This window comes from Diabrotica undecimpunctata, chromosome 4 (assembly GCF_040954645.1).
Source record: "Diabrotica undecimpunctata isolate CICGRU chromosome 4, icDiaUnde3, whole genome shotgun sequence".
NCBI classification, from domain to species: Eukaryota; Metazoa; Arthropoda; class Insecta; order Coleoptera; family Chrysomelidae; genus Diabrotica; species Diabrotica undecimpunctata.
The window spans coordinates 12,805,693-12,829,989 of NC_092806.1; the positions used below are offsets into that span (position 1 = coordinate 12,805,693).

At 32.7% G+C, this 24,297-nt stretch overlaps 1 protein-coding gene across 1 annotated transcript; it reads left to right on the forward strand.

The window, feature by feature from the left end:
* Positions 1-22,035, forward strand: LOC140439173 (transmembrane protein 135-like). Its single transcript, XM_072528911.1, has 9 exons — positions 1-258; positions 2,622-2,752; positions 2,842-2,965; positions 4,176-4,306; positions 5,794-5,884; positions 7,220-7,387; positions 9,020-9,160; positions 16,539-16,705; positions 21,970-22,035. Exons 1-9 carry the CDS (start codon positions 97-99, stop codon positions 22,013-22,015), a joined length of 1,161 nt encoding a protein of 386 aa, XP_072385012.1. The 5' UTR covers positions 1-96; the 3' UTR covers positions 22,016-22,035.
* Positions 22,036-24,297: the final 2,262 nt, after the last annotated feature.

The following is a 24,297-nucleotide window of genomic DNA, read 5'->3' on the forward strand; positions in this document are numbered from 1 at the left end:
AATAAAATAATCAGTATTACTCGTATAGATACAAACTACAATTTATTAAAAGTATACTCTTTTGCTATACAGAATAGAAAAGAGTGTGAATTCAAAATGCCTGTTATTATTAGCAAAGAACTGTTTTATGAGAAGATAAGCAAAGAATTGGACTGTGGTGTCATACATTATTGGACACCTGATTGTGTAAAAGGAACTTTACCTGTGTTACCGCAAGTGGCTATTGGATCAGCTAAATTTTTCTTGCCTGTATATTTGGTAAGTTCTGTTTGAAAATATCGATTAATGATCTCTAAGTGAAACCAGAAATTGTAAAAACAATATTTATTTAATCAAATCCAGGACGCGTTTTGATGCTTGGAGATCAGTAATCATTATTACTTCACAAAGCACATTAGATAAATCCTTTTCATTATAAAGTTCTGTTTGCTTTCCATATTATTTCTATTACTATTTTACATCACATTTCTTGTATATATTTAATTTATAGTAATGATAGTAATACAGTATATTTATATTGTTAGTTAGAAGAAAATAGGATCCAAAAATTGTGATTTCCGGAATGCAAAGCTTTAGATTGCTGTTCTAATTTGGTAATTGTAAATGATGTACCGGCACCTAGAGCTACTCCTCCAAGTCGTTCCAAATCGATTATAGGTATAAGGATTATCACTTTTAACATAGATTCAGTCTTTAATTGGACTATTCTCTCAAATACCAATGGATTCAATTAATTTCTTATCAGACTTTCCTTGAAATATATCGTATTTTAAAATACGTATACATGATGTAAGTTCTTTTGATTTTAGCCACTCACATGCCCACATTTATATTAGTTTATATCCTGCTTCTTTTGCAGAAAAAACCATAATTATAGTAAACTGTATTTGTATCGGAGATACGTAACATGCATCTGGCATAATTATTGTTCTTCTTTAAGTGCCGTCTCCCGATCGAAGGTTGGATATTATCATCACTATCTTTACTATATCTACTGCTGCTCTGAAGAGTTTTATAGAACTGCATTTAAACCAGTCACTTAAATTCTTCAACCATGACACTCTCCTTCTTCCTATACTCCTTTCTCCTCTTATCTTTCCCTGTATTATCAGCCTTAGCAGTGCATATGGGACATTGGAATGAGGAGACAGCAGAGCGCTGTCTTTTTTATATTCATTTTTAATCCATATTTTTCACAGAAACTGTTTGTTTTGTTTAGCAGTAATTGGAGTTGTTCAGCAGAGCTTGCCATAATCACAGTGTCATCTGCATATCTTATGTTGTTAATAGATTATTCCTTCACTTTGAGATAGTAATGCTTCTTCAAAAGTGGTATAATTATAGTAAACTGTATTTGTATCGGAGTTATAGTGATCTACCTTTACTACACAAATGGTTACTCCACCACCGTTAAGGGTGTGTTGTACATTGGGAAGTTTATTCTGTTTGCATTCTTATTCTGTTAATTGTTTAGTTGGTAGTAAAACGTTTCAATCTCTTTCTCATTTTTATCGCCTGTGAGAGCGTACACCTATATTATGTTTACTGGGACTCTCTCTTTATTACTTTTCATAATTGCAAGTATGTCTGAAATTTGCGTAAAATGAAGTCTTCTTCTTCTTCTATGGTACTACAGCCCAAATTGAGCCTTGTCTTCCTTTATTTTTTGCCTCCACCCTTGCCTGTCTGTGGCTGATCTTCTCCATACACGGACTCCTAAAAGGGCTTGTGCGTCACTGTTTACTGTATCTTCCCAGCGCTTTCTTGGCTTTCCAACCGGTCTCTTTCCCTGCATTCTAATTCTCTGCCAGTCTGGCCCATTGCAATCTTTGTTTTCTAATGAAGTTTGACAGTGGTGCTTAAGTTGATTAAGCTCCTTGTTCTATCGACTTCTGAAGATTCCGTTTTCCCTCACAGGTCCAAGTATTCTCCTCTATACTTTCCTTTCAAATGTGTCGAGTTTGCTTTTGGATGTTTCTTTCAGTACCCATGCTTCACTGCCATAGCATGCTATTGATCTAATTAAGGTTTTATAGATTCTCATCTTTGTATTTCGGTGGACATTTTTAGACCGAAATATATGGGAGAAAGCAAAATAAGCTCTGTTTGCCTGCGTTATTCTCTTTCGTATTTCTCCATCTTCTGATCCGTCGGCATATGTTTCTACTCAGATGTATGGAAACTTTCCAACCGTTCCAATGTCGTCTTCATGTATAATGTTTGGTGGGACTATATTTCTTCTCATCTGTATCATTATTTTTGTTGTTTCTATGGAAATTTCCAGACCTAGCCGTTTGTTATCGTTTTTAACTCTGCGTATGTTTCCTGTGCTCCTGTTGATGTTCGTAAAACGAAGTACCGCTCTAGAAACTTGTGGAGAAACGTAATTAGGGAATAGAGAAACGCAAAAAAATGATAATGATACCACTAAGCTTTCTGTGCATTCATATGTTTAATTTAAAATGTACATCTTTCATGGTTTTCCTGGCCACCCTGTAAAATGAGACTACCTTTATATCTTACCTTATTCAAATGCTTTATATATGTTCTATCTATTTTTTTATATATAAAATAAAATATAAGAATATTATTTTCCAAGAATTTTCACTATTTTGTTTTAGTTACGAATGATAATCGACTATAAACGTAAAAAGAAAAACATATTAAAGAAATTTGTGATAAGGGAAATACGATCCGTATTGTATGGTGTTTGCATGAGTGGTATTTTAGTTTCTTCAGTTTGTCTATTAAGGTAAGATTATACTATTAGAAATACTATTTTTAATATTCTTATATACATCGTTTTTTAGTAATACAGAGTCAATTAGTTTTATTTTTTAGAAAAATATTCGGAAGAATTCACTATTATAACTTATTACTTATACCAGGATTTTTGTCCGGTTTTTCAGTTCTCTTGGAATCTGATGAACACCAAACTCTGGATACCCTGATTTTTTTCAATTCGGTAAAGTATTATTGTGAGATTATAAAAATTTTCTTGGTTTCCTCAAATATTAAACTGTCTTAGAATCATTATGGGCATCAAGAAAGATGCCCATAATGATTCTAAGATTCTCTGATAAGAGAAGTCTTAAGAAATGAAATTCAAACGTAACTGGAACAGTTATAATAACAAATTAAAAAAGGTAATGGCTAAAATCATGTAGCACCAGTGACAGAAGGCTTTTTCCTGGATTTTTTTCTGTCATCACAAAAATGGTGACTGGATACTGTCAAACCTCTACAACATACATGAACTATGAAAAGGAGGACGAATTGTTTAATATATATATGAAATGTTTAGTAACATGAGATATATATATATATATATATATATATATATATATATATATATATATATATATAGAGTAAAGTTAGTAGGTATCGGCATAGCTCGCAACAAAGGAAAAAAATACAATAAAATATGTATATAAGATGGAAGGCAACCGTATGTACGTATTTCTGACTATTGGTCGTCTTCAGTGCCGCAGCCAAGTTAGAAAAGGAGCATGTTAACTTGAGAAAGGAGCAATGCGACCAATTTGAAGCAATAATGTAAGAAGGCTCGGAGGATTCCAGAGCTACAACTAAGACATCCACGGAGGAAGCTAGGCTACCTGAGGAAAGGAATGTCAAACGTTTAGAACGTTTCAAACAACAAGAAAAGGTTAATGCGAGTTAATAGCAAAATAAAGTTAGTAGGTATCGGCATAGCTCGCAACAAAAAACTGGTTATAGTTTTTTTTTCAGCGAAAAATTCACATTTTTTCATTTTTAATCGTTAATTTTGCGTAAACTATTAAATCAATTTTAATTTAGCACAACTCAGAGTAAAGCTTTATTTATGTACTTTTATAATAAAAGTTGTTATACTAAAAATTATTAAAAAACAGCCGTATTGCAACTTAAAGAGCCATAAAGAAATTATATCCAACAATTTGGAGTTGCACGGGCTTGGAGGTTACTCCAGACATTGCCCTTTATAACACTATGCTGTTTTCAAAAATTCACTAATTAATGCACGTTTTTTTCTCTACTATCTTAGAAGTTCGATATTTCGTTGACTTTATTTAACTTCATGAGGAACATAGAAATGTTGTGTTTTATTTTATAAAGCAAATTATATCAGAGCGACAAATACTCTACTAACTGTATTTTATTTTTTTTTTTTTCAGTTTATTGAAACCAACTTGAATACTCTGAAATTTACTGCGACTAGACAAACAATTCTTTTTGTCATAGTTAGTGGAATTTTAATGCAACTTATTGAAAATAGAAAGGAAGAGCTTAATTTCAACTATTGGTGGTAAGTAAGCACACAATTTGCTTTAATTAAGTTTTTCTAGGTTTGTTTAAAAAACTGTATTTTGCTTTGAAAATACAGGGTCTTCCAACATAGGTACTGCCAAATGTGACAGTTGGTAGCGGCCACATTGTTGCTACATCTACCAAATTGGCTGCTATTTATTCAGTTTGTTATGCAAAATCACCGTGGATCAAGATAACGTACAACGCATGCAAATGATAAAATTGTTCTATTTAGGTAACCTTCAGAGCGTTTTGCCCATTTTACGGTCACCATAATCGGCCTACCAGAAAGACTATTCGCAGGGTAGAGGATAAATTTGAGTCCACTAGTACAGTTACCAATCAACCAAACACATACGTCGACAAAACGCAAGATCTACCGAAAATGTCGCCGCTGTGCCGAAGATTGTACAAAGAAATCCAAGACAGTCGATTTCACGTCGCTTACAAGCACTCGGCATTTCACAAATTATAACTTTTAAATATCTCACGTCACGAGAGGTGCTTCCATGAAGATGGCATTAAGTGTAATTTGTAGCTGAAGTTGTGTAGTTCTGAAAAACGTACTTGTGCAATCGAAAAGAATGAGTTTTAAACATTCTAGATCATTTGTAATGTGAAAATTTAAATTCAGCGTATTTTAGGCATATTTCAAATGACTCGTATTTGTTACTAAAACTTAAAATCGAAATTGCATTCTAGAAGTTTTGAAAATTAGGCTTTATCAATGGAAATTCCATAGTGACCGGTCAATAGAAGCGACAAATTTTATTGATCTTATGAGAATCGTAAAAAATGGCAAAAATCCCGCAAAGTTTATTTATTGAGCAGCTCTATAAAAACTGACTGTATTTGAGGTAAAATACAAAAATTGCATACAAAAGCTTCACTGTTTACTTTTAAAACCTATTTTGATTTTTGTCCATAGGACACTTTGATCAAAACTTATCCAATTTTTAACGTTGAGTTGATATAAATTTTATATATAAAATTGATTTCACTCGCGTAACTGACATTCAAGATCGCCAGTCGCTTCAAGCATTGTTTCTGAGAGAACGGTTTATTCTACAGAAAAGGTGCTAAGAAATATATTTGTCCAAAATTATCTCAGCTGCATTTCTTGTTTAAAACATTTGTTTCTACGGCGTAAAGATTCTTGGTGTTTTTGTTTTCCGTTTTCGCCTCCTACGAGGCGGGTTTTAGGGGGAAACCCGGGGGTAAGAGTGGCTTACTTTCTTACAGCTTGTTCAGCAAAATTCGGCTTGTTCGTATGATTTTTGGAGGTTCAGTGGCATTTTTGTCTCTGAGAACTGGAGTATTGTTTTTTCCTTTAAGATAATGGTATTGGCAAAGCCAAAAGGCCAGTCATGACTTGGGTATTGTTAAATCGAAATATTATTTGAGCTTTTAGAAGTATTCGACTATTGTTGGTATTCTTAGAATTTGGTTTGTAATATCTCTAATATCTTTTTTTATCATTTTTAGGTTTTATACTCCTCCTTTAAAGAAAAGCTTAAATGATAATTACCAAAGTAAATGTTCTCATGAAAACAGTTGCAGATTTTTTATTACAAATGTAAGTTATGTATAAAAATTAGATCGAATCATTTTATCTCTTCATTCCACCACAAAGCATCACGTACATATTGTTTTTGTGTTCCCAATGTTTCTTTAGTAGCGTAGCATCGTGTACGAGACTGTACTTGTATGGGTTTCTCGAGTAATCTTGAAAGTTTGCTAGCAGCAATATTATATGATGTTGTTATAGCTGAATTGTATTGAATTGTATAAAGGTATTGAGATTATATTTGGATTATATCTGTAACAAAAGTTACAGATATAATCCAAAAGATTGTATGTTAAAATGGAACTGAGCAGGATACATAGAAAGAATGTAAGATAACCGTTAAACGAAGCGAATTATTAAATGGCGACCAAGAGCAATCAATAGAAGTAAAGGCAGACCTCAAACCAGATGGTCTGATGACATCAAGCGAATGGCAGGTCACGAATGGATGCAAAAAACAAAAAACAGAAATGAATGGACACACCTAAGGGGGGCTTACATCCGACGATAGGTGGAATAGCTGTTGATGGTGATATGAGTCCCTATAAGCCAATAGTTTGGTTGTCTGTAGTATGTAATATTTACCTGATATTATGAAGGTAGAAATGCTGCGGCTCGTACTAAAAACTCTGAAATCAGAAATCTGAACCACCACTAAAAGCTCTTATTAGTAGCTTCATTTTTTTTAACGATAAAGTAATTTATTATTGATTTCAGATTACGTGTTGGTTGTAGCTAGATCTATCAATGTGTATATTTATTATTGAAGAAGCCGTTGATAAAAACATGTACCTGTTGACGTCAAATCTTCATATACTATCATTCCAATTTAATAGCCTTAATATATCGAACAGAAATGGAATACGATCAATGAATTTACTTTTCTTGTTTTTAATAATTTTTAAAAGTTGTTAAATTCGGTTTATTTAGCTTTTGTTGTTTATCATTAAATTCATTCATGCATCCGAGGCAATGCTTAGGCTTTTTAGCAAGGATTTTTACTTATAGTAATGAGTTAGCTTTCCACTACAAACACCTTTCTATATCCGGGCTTTGAATCAACAGAAGTACCATCGAGCGACTCAGTCTACCCAATAATACTACAGGCGGAGTTTAAAAATGTTATGGTTCTTTAACAAAATATGTCACCTAGAAAAAATGAAAACGATATTGAATAAACATTATTTAAAAACCCACGTCTATACAAAATTATGTAAGGATATGATAAATTGTTTAGTATCGAAAATAAGCATTTGCTTATCAAACATAAACTAGATGTTTACTCATTTTAGTCATCTTTAAAATTTTCATATACTTGCAATTAACTGTTTTACTCCATTTTAGGGACTCAAAAATTATTTTATGTTAGGTGCTGGAGTAAATATCACCAAACGCCTATTAGGATCATTTAAACTTCTAATAAAATCTCCAGCGAAATTGGTCAATGTAGTCTTTCATAAATCAAACGTGTATTTTGGTCTCCTAATTGCTGCTTACGTAGGAATTTATAGGGTAAGTTTAATTTTTAATAAGATAGTAGTAATATTCTATAATTAGAAGAAGAGTCCTAGATCTTTTAGACAACATAACTTTAGCTCTAATGAAAAAAAAATAGTAATAACACGAAAAAATTTTAAAGAGAACAAAAACAGTTTTATGGTATTCTCGTCTACTTTGCGTTTTTTCATTTTAATTCAGTCATTGCTCCACCTCTTTTATAGAGTCCTACTGGTGATGTGCTTGCTTGATTCATTGTAGTACTATGTTCGTTTCACTCTTTGTTTACTACTTATTAAATGGTATTTAGTCACCAACTATTGTTCAAACAGACTTTTTTTTTTAATTTCCAACGAGCTAAAACTCTAATGAACAGATTACGAAAACGAAATCAACAAGGGAAAATCCAGTTATTTAAAAGAAACGGCCTTATCAGAATCCCTTACAAAATAAAGCAAAGGAAAACAAAGACATGATCACAGAAGTACCAGACCTAACAAAGAAAACACTTTTTAATAACTTCGATATCTTTTTTATAATAAAAACTGTCTTACTTACTTAAAATAGCCATTAACTGCCTTCATCACTTCTTTACAGTTAGAAAATCTTTGACCACTAAGCAATTTTTTCCAACTTGTAAACAGAAAATAATCCGAGGGGCTAAAGTCGAATAGGGTGCATGAGGTAGCAATTCAAACGTCAAATTCATGTATTTTGGCCATTGTGATACACCAGATCTATGAGCTGGTGTATTTCCTTGATGAAACAACACTTTCTTTTTAGCTAAATGTGGCAGTAGTCAATCAAAATTATCTTAGGCGCAGCCCAAAAAATTGACGTCATGATCTTGCCTGCAAATAAAACGATATTTGTCTTCGTTGGAGCCCGTTCTTCCATTTGAATCCAATGATTATTCTTTTGTCTATTGTGTAAAGTGATGGGCCCATGTTTTAATCATGGTAATGAAACAGTGCAAAAATTCTGTTTTGTTGCTGTGAAACAATTGTGAATTGAAACATCTCCACGATAGTGTTTTGCTCGAGTTTGAACAAACGCGGTACACTTTGTGAAGACAACTATCGTATATCCATATTATTCAATATTCGCCAAGTTAACTTGTTTCGCAACTTTGAAAAATGCATTTTCCAAATGCAATTTTTCATTTCTTCATGATCGCATTAGTTCACAAAATTCCCTGACGTTTTCACGAATCGAATGCACCAAACTGTATCTCAATCCGTCTTACTGCGCCAATTTTAGAAGGTTCATTGCTTCATTTCTTCGAATATTTACGGATAGTAGATTGATATTGTTGACACAGCCTTTATGTTAAGATGTATAGAGATAATTTTAATGTTTTTTAATCTTAGGATACAATCTTGGTTTGATCCTGTGGAAGTCTCTTATTAAGTGTTTAACTATATTGTTTTATTTACAACAAATCCAGTTTCCAAAGTGCGTTTATTTAAATATAGCGGTAGAAAACAATTTTTTCCCTTTATTTAAAATATTGTAAGTTTTTTTAATAAGGCATACTATTAATAGACCGATTAATACATACCTGAATACAGAGTGAAAAATTAGCTACTGCCTGCATATAATTTATTTCTCGGATAGTAAAAAATAATACAGATTTTTTCTTTCAAGGCTATCACGTGCTACTTGAGACAAACTCAATTATTAGGTGAGAAATGTCATGGACTTATCGCCGGTGCTGTAGCTGGCGTACCCTACTGTTTTTATCCAACTATTCAACTTCCAGTTTTGGCAATAACAACAACATTGCAGGTAAGCTCAAACGCATAATTAAATACTGCCAAGTGTGTATTTCGATATTATTTATTTTTTTTCTAAAATCTAATTTGTATGTGGTTTACAGTTTTTAATTTTTAATACGGTAAAATAATAATCGGTTTTAAAACGTTCTACGTCATTGACTACTACTACTGTCGTCTGTTTATCGACTGGTCCTATTTAAAATTTAGTTTCTCTCTCGCCTTTGGGATTTAATTCTTTCTATCCAGCTTTTTCGTCATTCGCTCTCCTATTCCCTTTCATTTTCCACATTAGGAATAGTTTATATATTAACACATTTTCTTCTTCATTGTTCTTTACATAAGACCATCACAGCTTCAGTATTTTAATGATGTTGTTTATTATTATTTTAACCTTTACTTCCACGAATTCACATAGTCTCCTCATTTCTAATTTCTTACAATCTTTAATCTTTTTTCATAATGTTGCGTCTCTTTATGATTATTTTTCTTTTGATATTGCATTGACATACGTTAACCATTTTTTATTATTGTGTTGTATATTGTATGTTTGTTCTCATTTGAAATGTCTTAATTTTCATTTATATATTAATGGATACCACTACAAAGTTTCTTGGAAGCTAAATTCAATATACATTATAAAAATTAAAGGCAATTAAATATACCCCTGCCTCATTTCTCGTAGTTTCACTCACTCACTCCATAATATTGTTGTTTTCCGACGAATTCTGATATTTTCAGTTTTTGGTGATTATTACCCACTTTTTGCAAGACGCTCATTTTATCGTGATTTAATTTAATTTAATTTAATTTTAATATTTTAATAATTTTTACCAATATTCTTTCGTATACGCTACTGTCTATTTGGATATGTGTACGTGACTATATCTAAAATATTACCTGCTGATGTCGCATTTCCTAAAGTGTTGTATCAGTTTGATATTGACCATTGAAGTGGAAGTTGTTCAATAGCGGCATTCTGTACCGCAGCGTAGCTTGTCATGTAAGTAAAATTTGTTCATACAGTTTTTTAGCACTTAAATTAATTGATGTACTTTTTGTCATTTTAGGGGTGCAAAATGGCCAATTAAGTATTTGACAGAGATTGAGTTGCAAGAGATTGCGGAAAATTTGTCTGATTTTGACGAAGATATTGTTGATGTTACTGATTCAAGTGGAGAACAAGAAATTATTGAAAATGATAATTACGACAGCAAATCGGAACTATCTGATAGTGATGGTAACGATGATATATGTCCGTTACAAGAGCTAGACGATGGTGATTACCAATTTTATATAGGCAAGGATGAAGAAACAATTTGTACAAAAATATCCCAATAGCTTATGGCAATAAAACCAGAGCAAAAAATATTATGAAAGAAGTTCCTAGACCAAAAGGTAATGGAAAAAATATATTGAATCCATTAGATTCGTTTCTTTTATTGATAACTCCAGCTATGATTGACAGTATTGTTACTTGCACTAATATATATATCAACAACAGAAGAGCAAATAATCTATCTTGCCAGAGAGACAGAAATTGCAAATTAACCTCTGGTAATGAAATAAAAACTTTGTTTGGGATCTTATTTATTCTTGCAGTAAAAAAAGGAAATCATGTAAACGTTCAAGAAATATGGGCAAAGGACGGAACCGATATGATACGGGCCAGAGCTGCATTTGGTTACAAAAAATTCCTCTTTCTCCTTCGTGCTCTTCGTTTCAAAAAGATCGTGAACAAAATGATAAATTAGCTGCTATTAGAAGAATATACACAGACTTTCTAAATAATTGTATGAGTAATTACTGTTTGGGGAAATACGTCACTATAGACGAAACTCTTCACCCTTTTAGAGGGCCATGTGCCTTTGAACAATACATGCCACAAAAACCAGCCAAATATGACATGAAACTGTATGCACTTTGCGATAGCAGGTCTTACTATATATAGGATTTCGAGATATATTGTGGAATATATAGAGACGGACCGTACAAATGTTCAAATAAACCATTCGATATAGTACAGCGTTTAGTTTCTTCCATAAAAACTCCAAAAGAAATATAACTATGGATAGTTATTATACTAGTTATCCTTTAGCTGATTATCTCATGCAAAATGGCCTGACAGTTATTGGCACCTTGAAGAAAAACAAAAAAGAACTTCCTCCCCAATTTCTTCCGAATAAACTGCGCGAGCTATTGGATCTTCAATATTTAGGTTTCAAGATAATATGCCCCTAGTTTCATATGTTCCTAAAAGAAATAAAGCTGTAGTATTGCTCTCTACCATGATCAATACAGACGAAATAGACGAAGATACAGAAAAACCAGTATTGATTTTAGAATACAATAAAACAAAAAGTGGCATTGATACGGTTTACCAAAAATGTGCTTCCTACACGACACAAAGGATTACCAGAAGATGGCCATTAGCAATATTTTTTCGCATACTAGATTTAGCTGGAATAAATTCCGAAGTTATTTATAATTGCATTAAGCCAAATATGTCGCCACAAAGAAGGAGAAAATTCATACTTGATTAAGTTTCTCCCTGATGAAGGATCATTTAGAAGACCGAGCGAAGATACTAACACTTCCAAAAGATGTAAGAGAATTTCTGCTGCCTTTTCAAAGTGCCAAAGAACCCACCAGCACGGTAAATAAAAGTCGAAGTGGACGGTGCCATATATGCAGTGCGCATAAAAACAATAAAACAACAGTTTCCTGTGACTCATGCAAACAATTTATTTGCAAAAATCATAGTGAGAAAAAAATTCAGTGTAATATGTTTTTGTATCCTTCCATGGAGAAAGACTAATTTAATTATTTTGTATTTAGATACTTTTCTTTTTTGATTTTTTGTGAGAGAATATTGTTTATTGTAAACGTTTTCTTTGTTTTTATATTTTGCGCCTGAGTCGTTACATTATGTTAAGGCCCGTTTTCACACTACGTCTTATTGTACGTTTTGTGGGTCATATAAAACGTACGACAAAATGTACGTTTTGTCCAGTGTATACACACTACGTTTTTCCTTCCGTTTTCTACCTCATTTCTAATTCAGATTCTTGAGTTGTGTGAAGTTTGTTTAGTGTTTTTTTTTATTATGGAGGAAACACGGCTGCTTTCTTTTATTTTTTTAACTATAAAGATACTACGACTGAGGAAAAAGGGGATGAAGAGGGAAAAGACAAGATGGTCAAGAGAGTGGGCTTCTAAAAAGAAGCCAGTATTCCCACGTCTCGTTACTAAAAGAGGCGAACCAGATGACTGGCGCAATTATTTGCGAATGGACACCTCAGCCTATTGTCAATTGCTAGAGTTGGTAACACCATACATATTGAAATAAGACACCTCATGAGAAAAGCCATTACACCCCATGAAAGACTCACAGCAACTCTCAGATATCTTACAACAGGACGCAGCGTCAAGAACTTGGAGTTCACAATCATAATATCCAAACCAGCGTTAAGCCAAATAATTCCTGAAACCTGTAATGCAATCTACTTGGTTTTAAAACATAACTACTTAAAAACTTTTATACAATTCAATAAATTCTCCGAGAAAATCGTGGGTGCATTGCCGCAAATCTGACATTATTAGGCTTTTTTTTGGGAAAAATGAAACGAACTACAATGGAACTAGTCGTCAAATAAGTCAAGATCGGAAGACTTGTCTGAACTGTATTTTCACGTAACGTTTTATCCTATCAGTTCTCGCAAAACTATGCTTCTTCCATCATTTCTACGATCTGACCTTGGATTTCATTTCGATTCAACAAGACGTACGTTTTGCTGTTTACATGCCACGTTTTATTGTATAGGATTTGTTCTATCCAACAAAACGTACAATAAGACGTAGCGTGAAAACCGGCCTTTAAAGTCATACAATAAATTGCTAAAAATAATGTTTTTCTTTTTTTGCGCCGTTTACGAATTTTTCTAAGAAAGTTTTGATAATTTTTAACTTTCAATACCATTTTTTCTATGTGCGGCATTAAGTGCCGCAGTGTGTCCACTCATGTAACTTTAAGAGACGTGGCTGCCGGAGGGTTAACATATTGAAAATCTTTTAGAAGTCTCTAAAACACATGAAGACTGGTTGTACTATATCCGTATATATTTTAACCATAATCTGCAAACTGAATAATACTTCTCTGGTTCAAAGTTTGTTTCTCAAACCAGACTAATAGGGATGTTCACTAATTTTTAAATATTGTTAAATTCAATAGGTTATAGTATATATAAAAACATTGCAAACATAAAATTGTTTAAAAATATATATTTCTTAAGATAAATCAATTCTTAATTTCAATTCTGATGGAGGCTAGAAAAACGGCTCCTCGCAGCGAGGCTACGGTGTGTGTCGTCAGCAGTCGTATTGACAACTTGTTTTGTATACGTATTTACGAAGTGTGACCAGTTCTTTAAGTATTTAATCACTGATAATGAAGCCAAATGGTGTTTTGTTCCTGGGTGTCTAAATACATCTAAAAACAATTCTGAGAAGATTTTTATTACAAAAAGAGGTTAGTCTTTGTATGTGGGTATATTTTATTTTATAAAAACCCTTAAAAGGGCAACATTAAAAGCACGAATGTTTTCGGAACAACTGTTCCATCATCAGGTTAAAATACCTAAAATAAGTATAAACCATTTAATTACAGCAAACGTGGTTTAAAATTTTGACTAAGATTAAAAAACAAAATGGTTATACTTACAGGTTACCATGCCTGAGCCACCAAAATATTTGGGTAAAACCCCTTTAAAATGTAATGTGTTACCAAAGATTGTACATGATGTTAATAATATTATATGATGTTTAATATTTTAATTAAATTTTACTTCAGGTAACATACACCCATGCTTAAGTGAGTTCCAGTGTCCGGAGAGTAAACCTCTTCAAACGGACTTCGGCTGGTAACTGATTGATAAGAAGATACCCATGAACGGTGTCAAAAACAAAATGTCAATGTACCATGAAACAATATTAGTTAAACATAGTATTACTACAGCCAAAAGATTAAAAAACTTTGATGATGTTAAAATGATAACAGCAATCCAGGTGTTGGGATTTAAAAAATTTTTCTATAATTATTTAATATTGGATATAAAAGATGTAAATTACTGGTGTTGTTGAAGGTCATGTTTAAGAGAATGACGTGTGCATTAGGCAGCTTATGTTACTCTTTATCGTATGGAGTGTGGTCTAAAAAGTGTAATTTGTGACGAATTAGCTTAAATATATGGAAATGTCCTTTTATGTTGCTTACATCTAGGACAAGGAAAAAAAAAATAAATAGTATATATTTGTAGCTAATGTAAGACTTCGTATTTAAATGTAATAGTTTAATACTGCTCGTATCGTAAACATTTTTAATATAAGTGAGTCCAATAGATTGAGAAATGGGATTAAAAATCTTCCGGCTGAAGGAATTAGAGTTATAATATATGTGATTAAATTTAAAAAATTGAAAATTATTTTCCTTGTGGATTTTTATTACAGTTCTAAACAATTTAACACCATATTCACTTAAAATTGTCAAACCACAGGTTTTTATATCTGTACCTCGGAGGGATACAACACTATGTCCATTTTTTCAATTTTGACACTTTTACAGATTAAAAATTAGCTTTTATAACTTTATTTAAAGGAATAGAGTACTAGATCCTAAACCATGTACTGATAAAGAAAGTGACCTTTAAAAGAACACCAAGTCCATTTTTACTTAGAGGGATAAAACACCATGTGGACTTAACGTTTTGTCCCTCTACGCATGTGAATTACCGTCGCGCATATCTCTATGATGATAGGTAGACTGTTAGTGATCTAATAATAATACTTTTGCCATTTATGGTGTGTTTACAGCGGTTTGTTACTAATAATAAGAACAATGAACCATAATTCTCGTAGGAGAAAGATTCTTGAAGTACCTACTAAAAAGTTCTGCGAATTCTTCTACTGCATTTACAGGTAAGCTACCTTTTTGCTCATTATTTTTAAATTATTAAAAAACCTAACCTCAAAAGGGTAATGTAGTGATTTGATACCAACCTTAGCAATATTATTAAATCGTTTACAACCAATATTATACGCCTTGTTTAATTTCAGAATCAAATAACACACCAAGCAATGATGTTTTAAATGAAGAGCATATTATTAGAGATGCCTTGAGTTTTGATAGCGAAGATCAGTCTGATATAGACAAAAGTTCTGATAAACTATTCGTAGTGGAAATGAAATAAGATCTGCATTACTCAAATGGGCAGATACCATCATTCCTGACAGTAACATAGAAGAAATCATACTATGGTCTTACAAATTTTACGGCCAGAATAAAAATGTTAGCATTAATACCTACTTGTTTAAAAAAGTAAAAATTATCATCCAGAAGTTTCTACTAAAGAGTAATACTCACATGGAGGCGGACACTGTCCATGCGCTGATAGAGCGAAAGAGAAAAAAACTTAACATTTCTATTTACACGCCCTGGGACTGGCAGCAGTTAGTCAGACAGACCTCAAGGAAATATACCGTACATAATATGGAACCAGAAGATTTTAAAAATCAAAACATCTTACAATCCGCCTTTGATTACTAAAAAAGAGACATTAACAAACAACAAGTTCTTCTGTCAAACTGTGTTTAACTGCAAGTTAAACAAAACAGCATTGGAACTCTGTTTTTAAAAAGTAATTTTCATGACGAAAACCAGGAGATTGACCTTGTTAGATTTCGAAGGCGACACCTTACATTGCCAAAAGATTTGCAACTGGTATCACAAAGTCCAATACTTATATCACAACAAACGTATAACGATCTATTGGCATTACTGTCATATGTTCCTACAATAGTGACTATCCAGAAGGAGACTTACTTGAAAATGACTGAGTGGTTTGTACCTAAAATGCAATTTTGGTTAAATATATAGATATATTATTTGTATTTGTAAAGGTAAATTGTATGGTTAAATAAATTTTGTCAGTAAAAGTCAAATAGGATTGTAGTTGTTATTGAATACCCCATACTAATTATTACAGAACAATAAGTTTATAAGATGGATACAACACCATGTCCGTTAAAAGGGTTAAAAAACACAGGAACAAATTTGGTTTTAATTATAACAAATGTATTATGTAAATAACAATAAACAGAATGTTCTATTAAAATATTGTTTCGATATCTCAATAAATAGCTGCAGGAATAATACTTTTTGGTGAAAAAAAGTTTAAAACTGCTCTCCTGTAAAGTTATTTCTTCTTTTTATTTTTTCGTGACAAAGTAGGATTCAAATAACTGCTTCAAATAAGGATAAAATTGTAGAATTAAAAACAATTTAAAACTTTCGTTGTATAGAAATCTGCAATACTAACAATAAATAATTGTTTTAGATTTTATATCACAACCTTTGCAAACAATACAATATAACCAATCATTTCTACCAAAGGTTATTATTGTATCAATTTGTGCATGCCTGTAATTTGCACACCAACTTTTTTTATCCAAACATACGTTCACCGTATTACAGTAAAATGGTCGACGCCTGTACTAACAGATTGTAAGTATATATAAACTCTCTCAAAAACTTCTCTTAAAACATACCATATACAGTGTGTTCCAAAAGATTTTTTAGGACACACTATATTTAATTAAAGAAATCAATAGCTCTTTTAGACAAATTCAACGGTGTAGGGTTTAGCACCTCCTCAGTCCGTTATTCTATGCAAGGAAATGGTGACATCATGATGTCTGATTGACTGTGATTGACCTAGCCTTCTCTAATAAAGGCAGGTTTAGCATAGTAGTGGCGCCAATCCGGCGCTGTCTCTATACACATTTAAATATATCGTTACAGTCGCTGGCGTACCTGTGAAGACTACAACAAACGATTGACTTGACGAAGTAGGAACTGGCGTGCCAGTAAGACTGGCGCCAGCTATTGGATACGTGTAAACGTGCATGTCTAGCGCTGTCCTAGTCAAGCACTGGCATGCCTTGCACAGAGAGACTTATGCCAGTTGCTGGATACGTGTAAAGCTGGCTTTACTTTATGAAATATTGGAGAAAATATGAAGAAATGTCAGTTTTTGTTACTAACATTACAGTGTTGCTATATCATATCGAGAGTGCTATACGAAGTACAAAAGATCAAATACTCCAGAATCCTGAGACACCTATAGAAGAATACGAAATGAAACAAAGCAGTTGGTAATAAGAACAAAAAATGAACACTGGGACCAGTTTACAAAAAGGATGCAAAGCGACTTCTATGGTACACAAAAACAAATATTGAGATTCATAAGAAACCAACGAAAAAAATGGAAGACTCATAACATGGCCTAAGTACTTAAGTTTTCTTCTTTTGATAGTCAATAATATTTCAGCTTCATTTCCTATTCTTATAGTAACTTCTGCGTTCGACATTCTTTGAGTCCATGATATTCGTAAAATTCTTCTATAACACCAAAATTTAAAGGCGGCCAACTTATTTAGATGCACCTGTTTTAATGTCCATGCTGCCAAGCCATAAAGAAGGGTAGTGAATACGTAACACCGAAGCATTCTTAGGCGTAGGTCTAAATTTGGTGTTATCCATGTTCCTAAGTATTTGTAGGTATCCACACTCTCAATTACAGTATCCTCCACAATTAATTGGATGTTTGCATCTGCTGATTTAGTCATGATCATGCGTTTAGTTTTTTTTTCAAATTCATCCATAGTCCGTATTCAAGACAGCACTCATTAAGTCGTTACATTTCATTCTGTAAATCCGTCATTATTACTGTATCATCTGAATAACGCAAGTTATTCAAAACTTCTCCATTGACAAATATACCTTCTATTGAATTTGAGAGCGCTTCTTTAAATACCGCTTCACTGTAGACATTGAAGAGTATTGGTGACATCACGCAACCCTAGCGTACTTCTCTCTGTATTTTGATACTTCTGGTTGTCAACTCTTACCTTGGTAATTTGATTCCAATATAGATTAGATATAATTTTCACATCACGACTAGCAATATTTTTGCTTTATAATATTTCTACAAACTTTTTATATTTAACCTTATCAAATGCTTTTTCAAGATCTACAAAACATAAGTACATGTTCTGATTCATATCCAAGCATCTCTGGGACAGCACATTCAAGCCGAACAAAGCATCTCTTGTGCTCATACCCTTTCTAAAGCCAAATTGTGTGTCACTAATTTCATATTCCAATTTTCATATTTTGTTCTGTGATCTGAGCAGAATATTTCGCTTGACTTTTTGGGTATTACCACAAAGGTCGATTGCAGCCATTTTCTGGGGATTGTGGAAGTCTGATATATTAGATTAAAGAATTCAACCATTACATCAATAACATCTTTATCAATGTGTTTTAATAATTCGATTTGCACATTATCTGGTCCGGTAGCTTTGTCCTCTTTTATTTTTTTTATGGCATAGATGACTTCTGCCCGTAATATTGGTGGTCCAGTATCCTCTGTGGTTTCTAATGATAGTTCTTCTCTTTCATCATTAAATAGCTTTTGTATGTAATTGGTCCAGTGACACAATATGTCCTTCATATTAGTAATAATATCTCCTTTATCATTTTTAAGGATATTCTTTCTTGTGTTTTTTCTAGAACCTGTCATTTATTTGATTTTTTTGTGTAAATTAAAGCTATTATGCTTTTTATCCAGATCTTCTATTTCCTTACATCTGTCGAAGAGCCTCTTTTGTCTCTCGAATTTTTTTTTCTGATGTTTTTCTGAATTTCTTTGTATTTATTCAGGTCTTTTACTTTATGCTTTCTTCGTTCTTGCATAAGTTCAAGAATTTCTACTTCAAGTGGTTTGAGGGTTTCTTTTCCAACTGACACAAGAGCATGTAGAGTTTCTGCATTATATTCATTGACTTTCCTTAAGTTTTCGTTTATTTTAAATTTCGTTTCCGCATATATGTTGTCTTGTTTGAGCCGCCTTGTATTTATGACTTTCTTGGAGCTAGGGTGCTTTACATTCTTTAGTTTCACTCTTATCGACAACACAACTGTATTGTGATCGGAGAATATGATCCAACGATCTGATGATTGTGATTCACTTTCAAAAAAGCATAGCTTTCCAGAAAAATGTAAATTTCGAGTAAATAGACAAATTCTGTGTAATTTTTCAATACTGGTAAATAGACAAGTTTTTCAGAAATACAGAGTCGTATTTTAAAAATTTTCAAGCGGGCAGTGGTCTTAGTGTACAGCTTTTATAAGGGCATAATTTTTACTATACAGTATGAGCAAATAATATCTTTGAAATTTAAACATGTTCAATATTTCTGTATTGCCTTAAACAGTTTCATTTACACACAACGTGTGTTGTAGCTAAGATTGAGGGTGCATTTAGACTTAAATGTATAAGACTCTCAAAAAAATTTAAAGCTTTATATAAGGTTTGAATTTAATTTTGCTATTAAAGGAATTATTGATTTCTCTAATAATCATTTTTGTGTAAAGAATGAGTTAATAACCTACCAACCGAAAGAATGTTTAACCCATAGCTCTTATTACAATTTTGTTTGATGACTCGATATATTATAAAAATTAGTTTCATAAAGTTATTTTTTAACGTTATCTTGATTTTAAAAAAGTCGAAATTAGTTAAAATGTATGCAAAAGAAATCAACAATAGATAAAATTTCATTATAAGGCAGCTGGTGGAACAAAATATGAATAAAGGAATACGCTTATATGGTATTTATTGGTCTTAAGGCATCTTCTTCTTTTTATATAGACATAACTCTGACTGTTTTTCAATGTGCCTGCATTAATTTGTCGTTTCATCGTTTTCGTAGTCTTCTCACTGAATTGCTTCTACTATGATCGTTCCATTCTACTCTTCTGATTCTTACTCAGTCCTTGATGTTCTCCACTCTGCATCTACGTCGTATATCCATACTTCTAGCTATGTCCCATAGTGTCTTACCATCAAATTTTCCAAGACTTTTCATTTTCGCTGTTTTGTGTCCTTCTTTTTGTTCTCTCTACATCGGGTTGTATTTCTGCTGCGTATGTCATTATTGGTCTGATGACTGTTTTGTAAATCTGTCTTTCATTTTTTCCCGATATTTTTATTTCCTCATATTGTTTCATTCAATGATACTGCGACTTAATTTTTCACTTATGTTTCGAGATTTCCATAGCTAGACCGTGTAATGCCTAGACTATTAAACTGCATCAATTGTTCTATTATGTAACCCTCCAGCTCCAGTTTACATCTTAGTATCTTAGTCGATTATTTGTTGTTACAACCATCCATTTGGTCTTGAGGAGGCATATAATAGAATTCCTTACCCGCAGTAGAAAAGAAAGACCAAAGAAGACTTGGTAGACGTTTAGAAAAACATATCTGTCATGTATATATTACATGTATATTGGTGACACTTAAAATAGGGACTTACGAAGAGATACAGGGACGCCGACCCATTATAGACATACTATCTTACTAATAAAATACTCGTATATAAGTATAAAGTAAATATAATACTAAAATAATTTGTTACAAATAAACTCGGTATATGTTAATTGTAAGTATTCCCAATTTATTCCGGAATAATAGTTTGACAATGTCGCAATCTTTTGCACAAATACATAGAACAACGACATATTGAGTGAAATATGTCAATTTTGATTTTTCTTTGAAACTGACAATGACAATTGACACCAAATATATCTTTATTTAAATCCGTAAAATAGTTTCGAAACACAATTCAGATTTCTTCTTTAATCTGAGCCATCTAAAAATTGCAAGGCAAAACAGACGTTGATAAATATGTTAATAGAGACATGGGGAATCCAAAATTTGCATTCCACGACATGTCTCCTCAACTAAAAAGAAATCCTTAGCGAATTGGTTTCTTGTACTCATACAGAGTAGATCCGAATAAAATGAAAAAGACAGTCAAGATTTGATTTCACGTACAAAGTGTCTATGTAACTGTTTAAAGAAGAAATCTGAATTGTGTTTTGAAACTATTTTACGGATTTATTATCAGATGTCGCTACTGCGTCCATAGCGAAGCCATTTTATTGTTGCTTCTTAAAGACAGAAAAGATTTATTTTTCACGTTGAGGAAGCCTATGAATATCTGTTCTGATGAGCCCTATTAGGGCGAAATACGTATAAACAGATACATAGACACTTTGTACGTGAAATCAAATCTTGACTGTCTTTTTCATTTCATATCTTTATTTGTTATCTTATATTTTAAGTTTGAGTATTTTAAAAATTGCAAAAAACCTTACATCATTTTTAGAAAAACGATATCTTATTCTAAATTCGCTATCAGTGTATTTTGAAAAGGGATTTATTCTTTCTAGACTTAAACAAGGGTGTGGGTCGGTATAATCCTGGAATAAATTCTTATATCAAGTATAACCTATATCTAAGTTATTCCATGTTTAATGGTAGTGATTTTGCCTATACCTGATTTATTCTGAGTATAAGTTTTATACTTGGTTTATTAGTAATGCTGATAAAAGCAAAGAAATGAAGAATAATGCTACAAAAGTACTGTCAGGCATTAAGAAAAGAGTTAGAGTAATTCGAAAAGTTGTTATTATTAGGTAAAGAAATCGTTTTCATTTTTCTTCCAAGCGCTTGTTGTTTCTTTTTCATATATAATGATCGTCCGAAAAAATTACAATAAGAAATATCTAAATTAACACATAACAAAGTGTTGAATGAACTTTTATGTAAATCAAGATAACAAAAAATATATCTGCATGATGTCATCAATAATATGGCTTATTATATCATTTTACTAATTCTGATTGTTTGTTTTTAGAACCTCAAAAATATACGACCAGTTAGTAGAAAAATATTTTTTGTAAAATAAAAATTATAAAAATTTTTATTGTTTATTTATTTTTAAATTTTTGAAACGTTATCTCATAGTGAAATTAAGTTGACTACATCTACACATTGCTGAATACGGCTCTGATTAGAATGACTCGTATATCGGCAGTCTAGTAGCAACAAATACCTCAGAGTTTTGGCAACACTGATCTGCATAAGCCAAACGTTCCATTCTAAACGTGAAATAAAGTATAGTAAATAGTACACGCTACTATTTTATTACTATTAGTTAACAAGAACACCATAGAACAGGTGATGTAATTCAGATATCTGGGCATAGATATATTAAGCATACACGACCCAGTACAGGACCTAAAGAGTCAGATCAACAAAGCATCCGCATTGTCGGGATGTCTGCGGGAGATAGTCTGGTCAAATCCGTATATGCGCACAGATAGTAAAATTAGAATCTACTAGACTTGCATACGACCGATCATGACATATGGCGTAGAAGTGCGCAAAGATACCAACAAAATGAAACAGATGCTAAGGGTTGCCGAAATGAAAACCCTAAGAACAATAGTGGGCAAAACAAGAAGAGACAGGGTGAGAATTACAAACGTCGGAGAGCAGTGCAAAATTCAAGATATTGTAAGATGGGGAAGACAGCCTAAGAGGACGTGGTACAATCATGTAAGACAAATCGATAAGAATAGACTCCCAAAAATTGCCCTAGAAAACAACCCGCCTGGTTTAAGACCTCCCGGACACCCACCTAAAGATGGAGGGATAGTTGGCAATCTACCTCCCAGGAAATTAACCAGAGGCAGCTTCAGAATTAAACAGATCAAAAGATCTCCAAGAAGTAGAAGAAGAAGAAGTTAACAAGAAGAATCACCTACTTCAATGGCGGGTCTTATACTAACTTTAATAAGCTCTAAGAATAGCTAAGAATTACAAATATCCAGGCAAAGATTGTGTAGTTACTGATACAATCAAAATCGAAGGCACTTGAATACTTAAAAAAATAAAAAATCTGTGTTTTTGGACAGTAATATACCCGACAAATAGCATAATGCTGAGGTAATTCTATGGTACAAAAAAGGAGATCCCTATAAATTAAAAAGCTACTGACCTATCAATATATTAGAAGTCTTCTTAGTCACTTATAAAAACTCCTTACAAGAATAGTAACGAATCGTTTTGAGAAAAAACTTGATTTCTACCAGTCAATAGAGCAAGCGGGATTTCGTACCGGATTTGGAACAAATGATCACCCACAGAGCATTAAAACGGTAATAGAAAAGACTATCGAATACAATCGACCACTCGATCTGGCTTTTGTAGATTTCCATAAAGCCTTTGACACCGTTGAATTTGACAAAATCCTGGAAGCACTACAAACATGCCGCATTGACTACCAATATACAAGTTTAATTAAAATACATACAAGAATACAACTATGTCTGTGAAACTACATAAAAACACGGATCATATCCCAATCGGCAGAGGAGTCCAACAGGGTGATACCTTATCGCCTAAACTGTTCACTGCAGTACTAGAATATGCTTGTAAAAAACTTAACTGGAAAGAGAGAGGCCTGAACATTGACTGTAGAAGAATAAAAAATTTGAAATTCGTAGACGACATAGTTTTGTACAAACCTAGTACCTAGCAGATATCAATATTGGAGACAACCAAATAGAGCTGGTGGAAAAATACATATACCTTGGATACGAAATAAAGGTCACAAAAGACAACCAAGCATCTGAACTACAAAGAAGAATACACTCAGCATGAGTAACCTATGGAAAACTCAAAGACATCTTTAAAAGTGATATACCAATTTCTTTAAAACGTAAAACATTTGACCAACGTGTGTTGCCTGTGATGACTTATGGTGCCGAAACTTTGACATTGACAGCTACAACTTCTAAAACGCTGCAAATAGCTCAGAGAAAAATGGAAAGGTCAATGCATCGCTTCGTGACCGAGTTAGAAATGAAGACTTAAGACGAAGAATAGAAGTTACCGATATAATTTCCCGAATTGCCACACTGAAATGGAACTGGGTCGGACACGTCGCCCGAATCAGTGATAAAAGGTGGACGAAGAGATTGCTTGAATGGAGAACGAGGTTACACACAGAAGTAAAGGAAGACCTCTACTCGTTGGACTGACGATCTCAAGAAAATGTCAAGAAATTAGATGAAAAGTGTAAGCATCTTATTGTCTATAAACTCCCGCTAATAACTCTTAGTAGTCGGTGCACTTTGAAAACAGCCAAGGTAATATTAGGCATTTAAACACCGTCTCC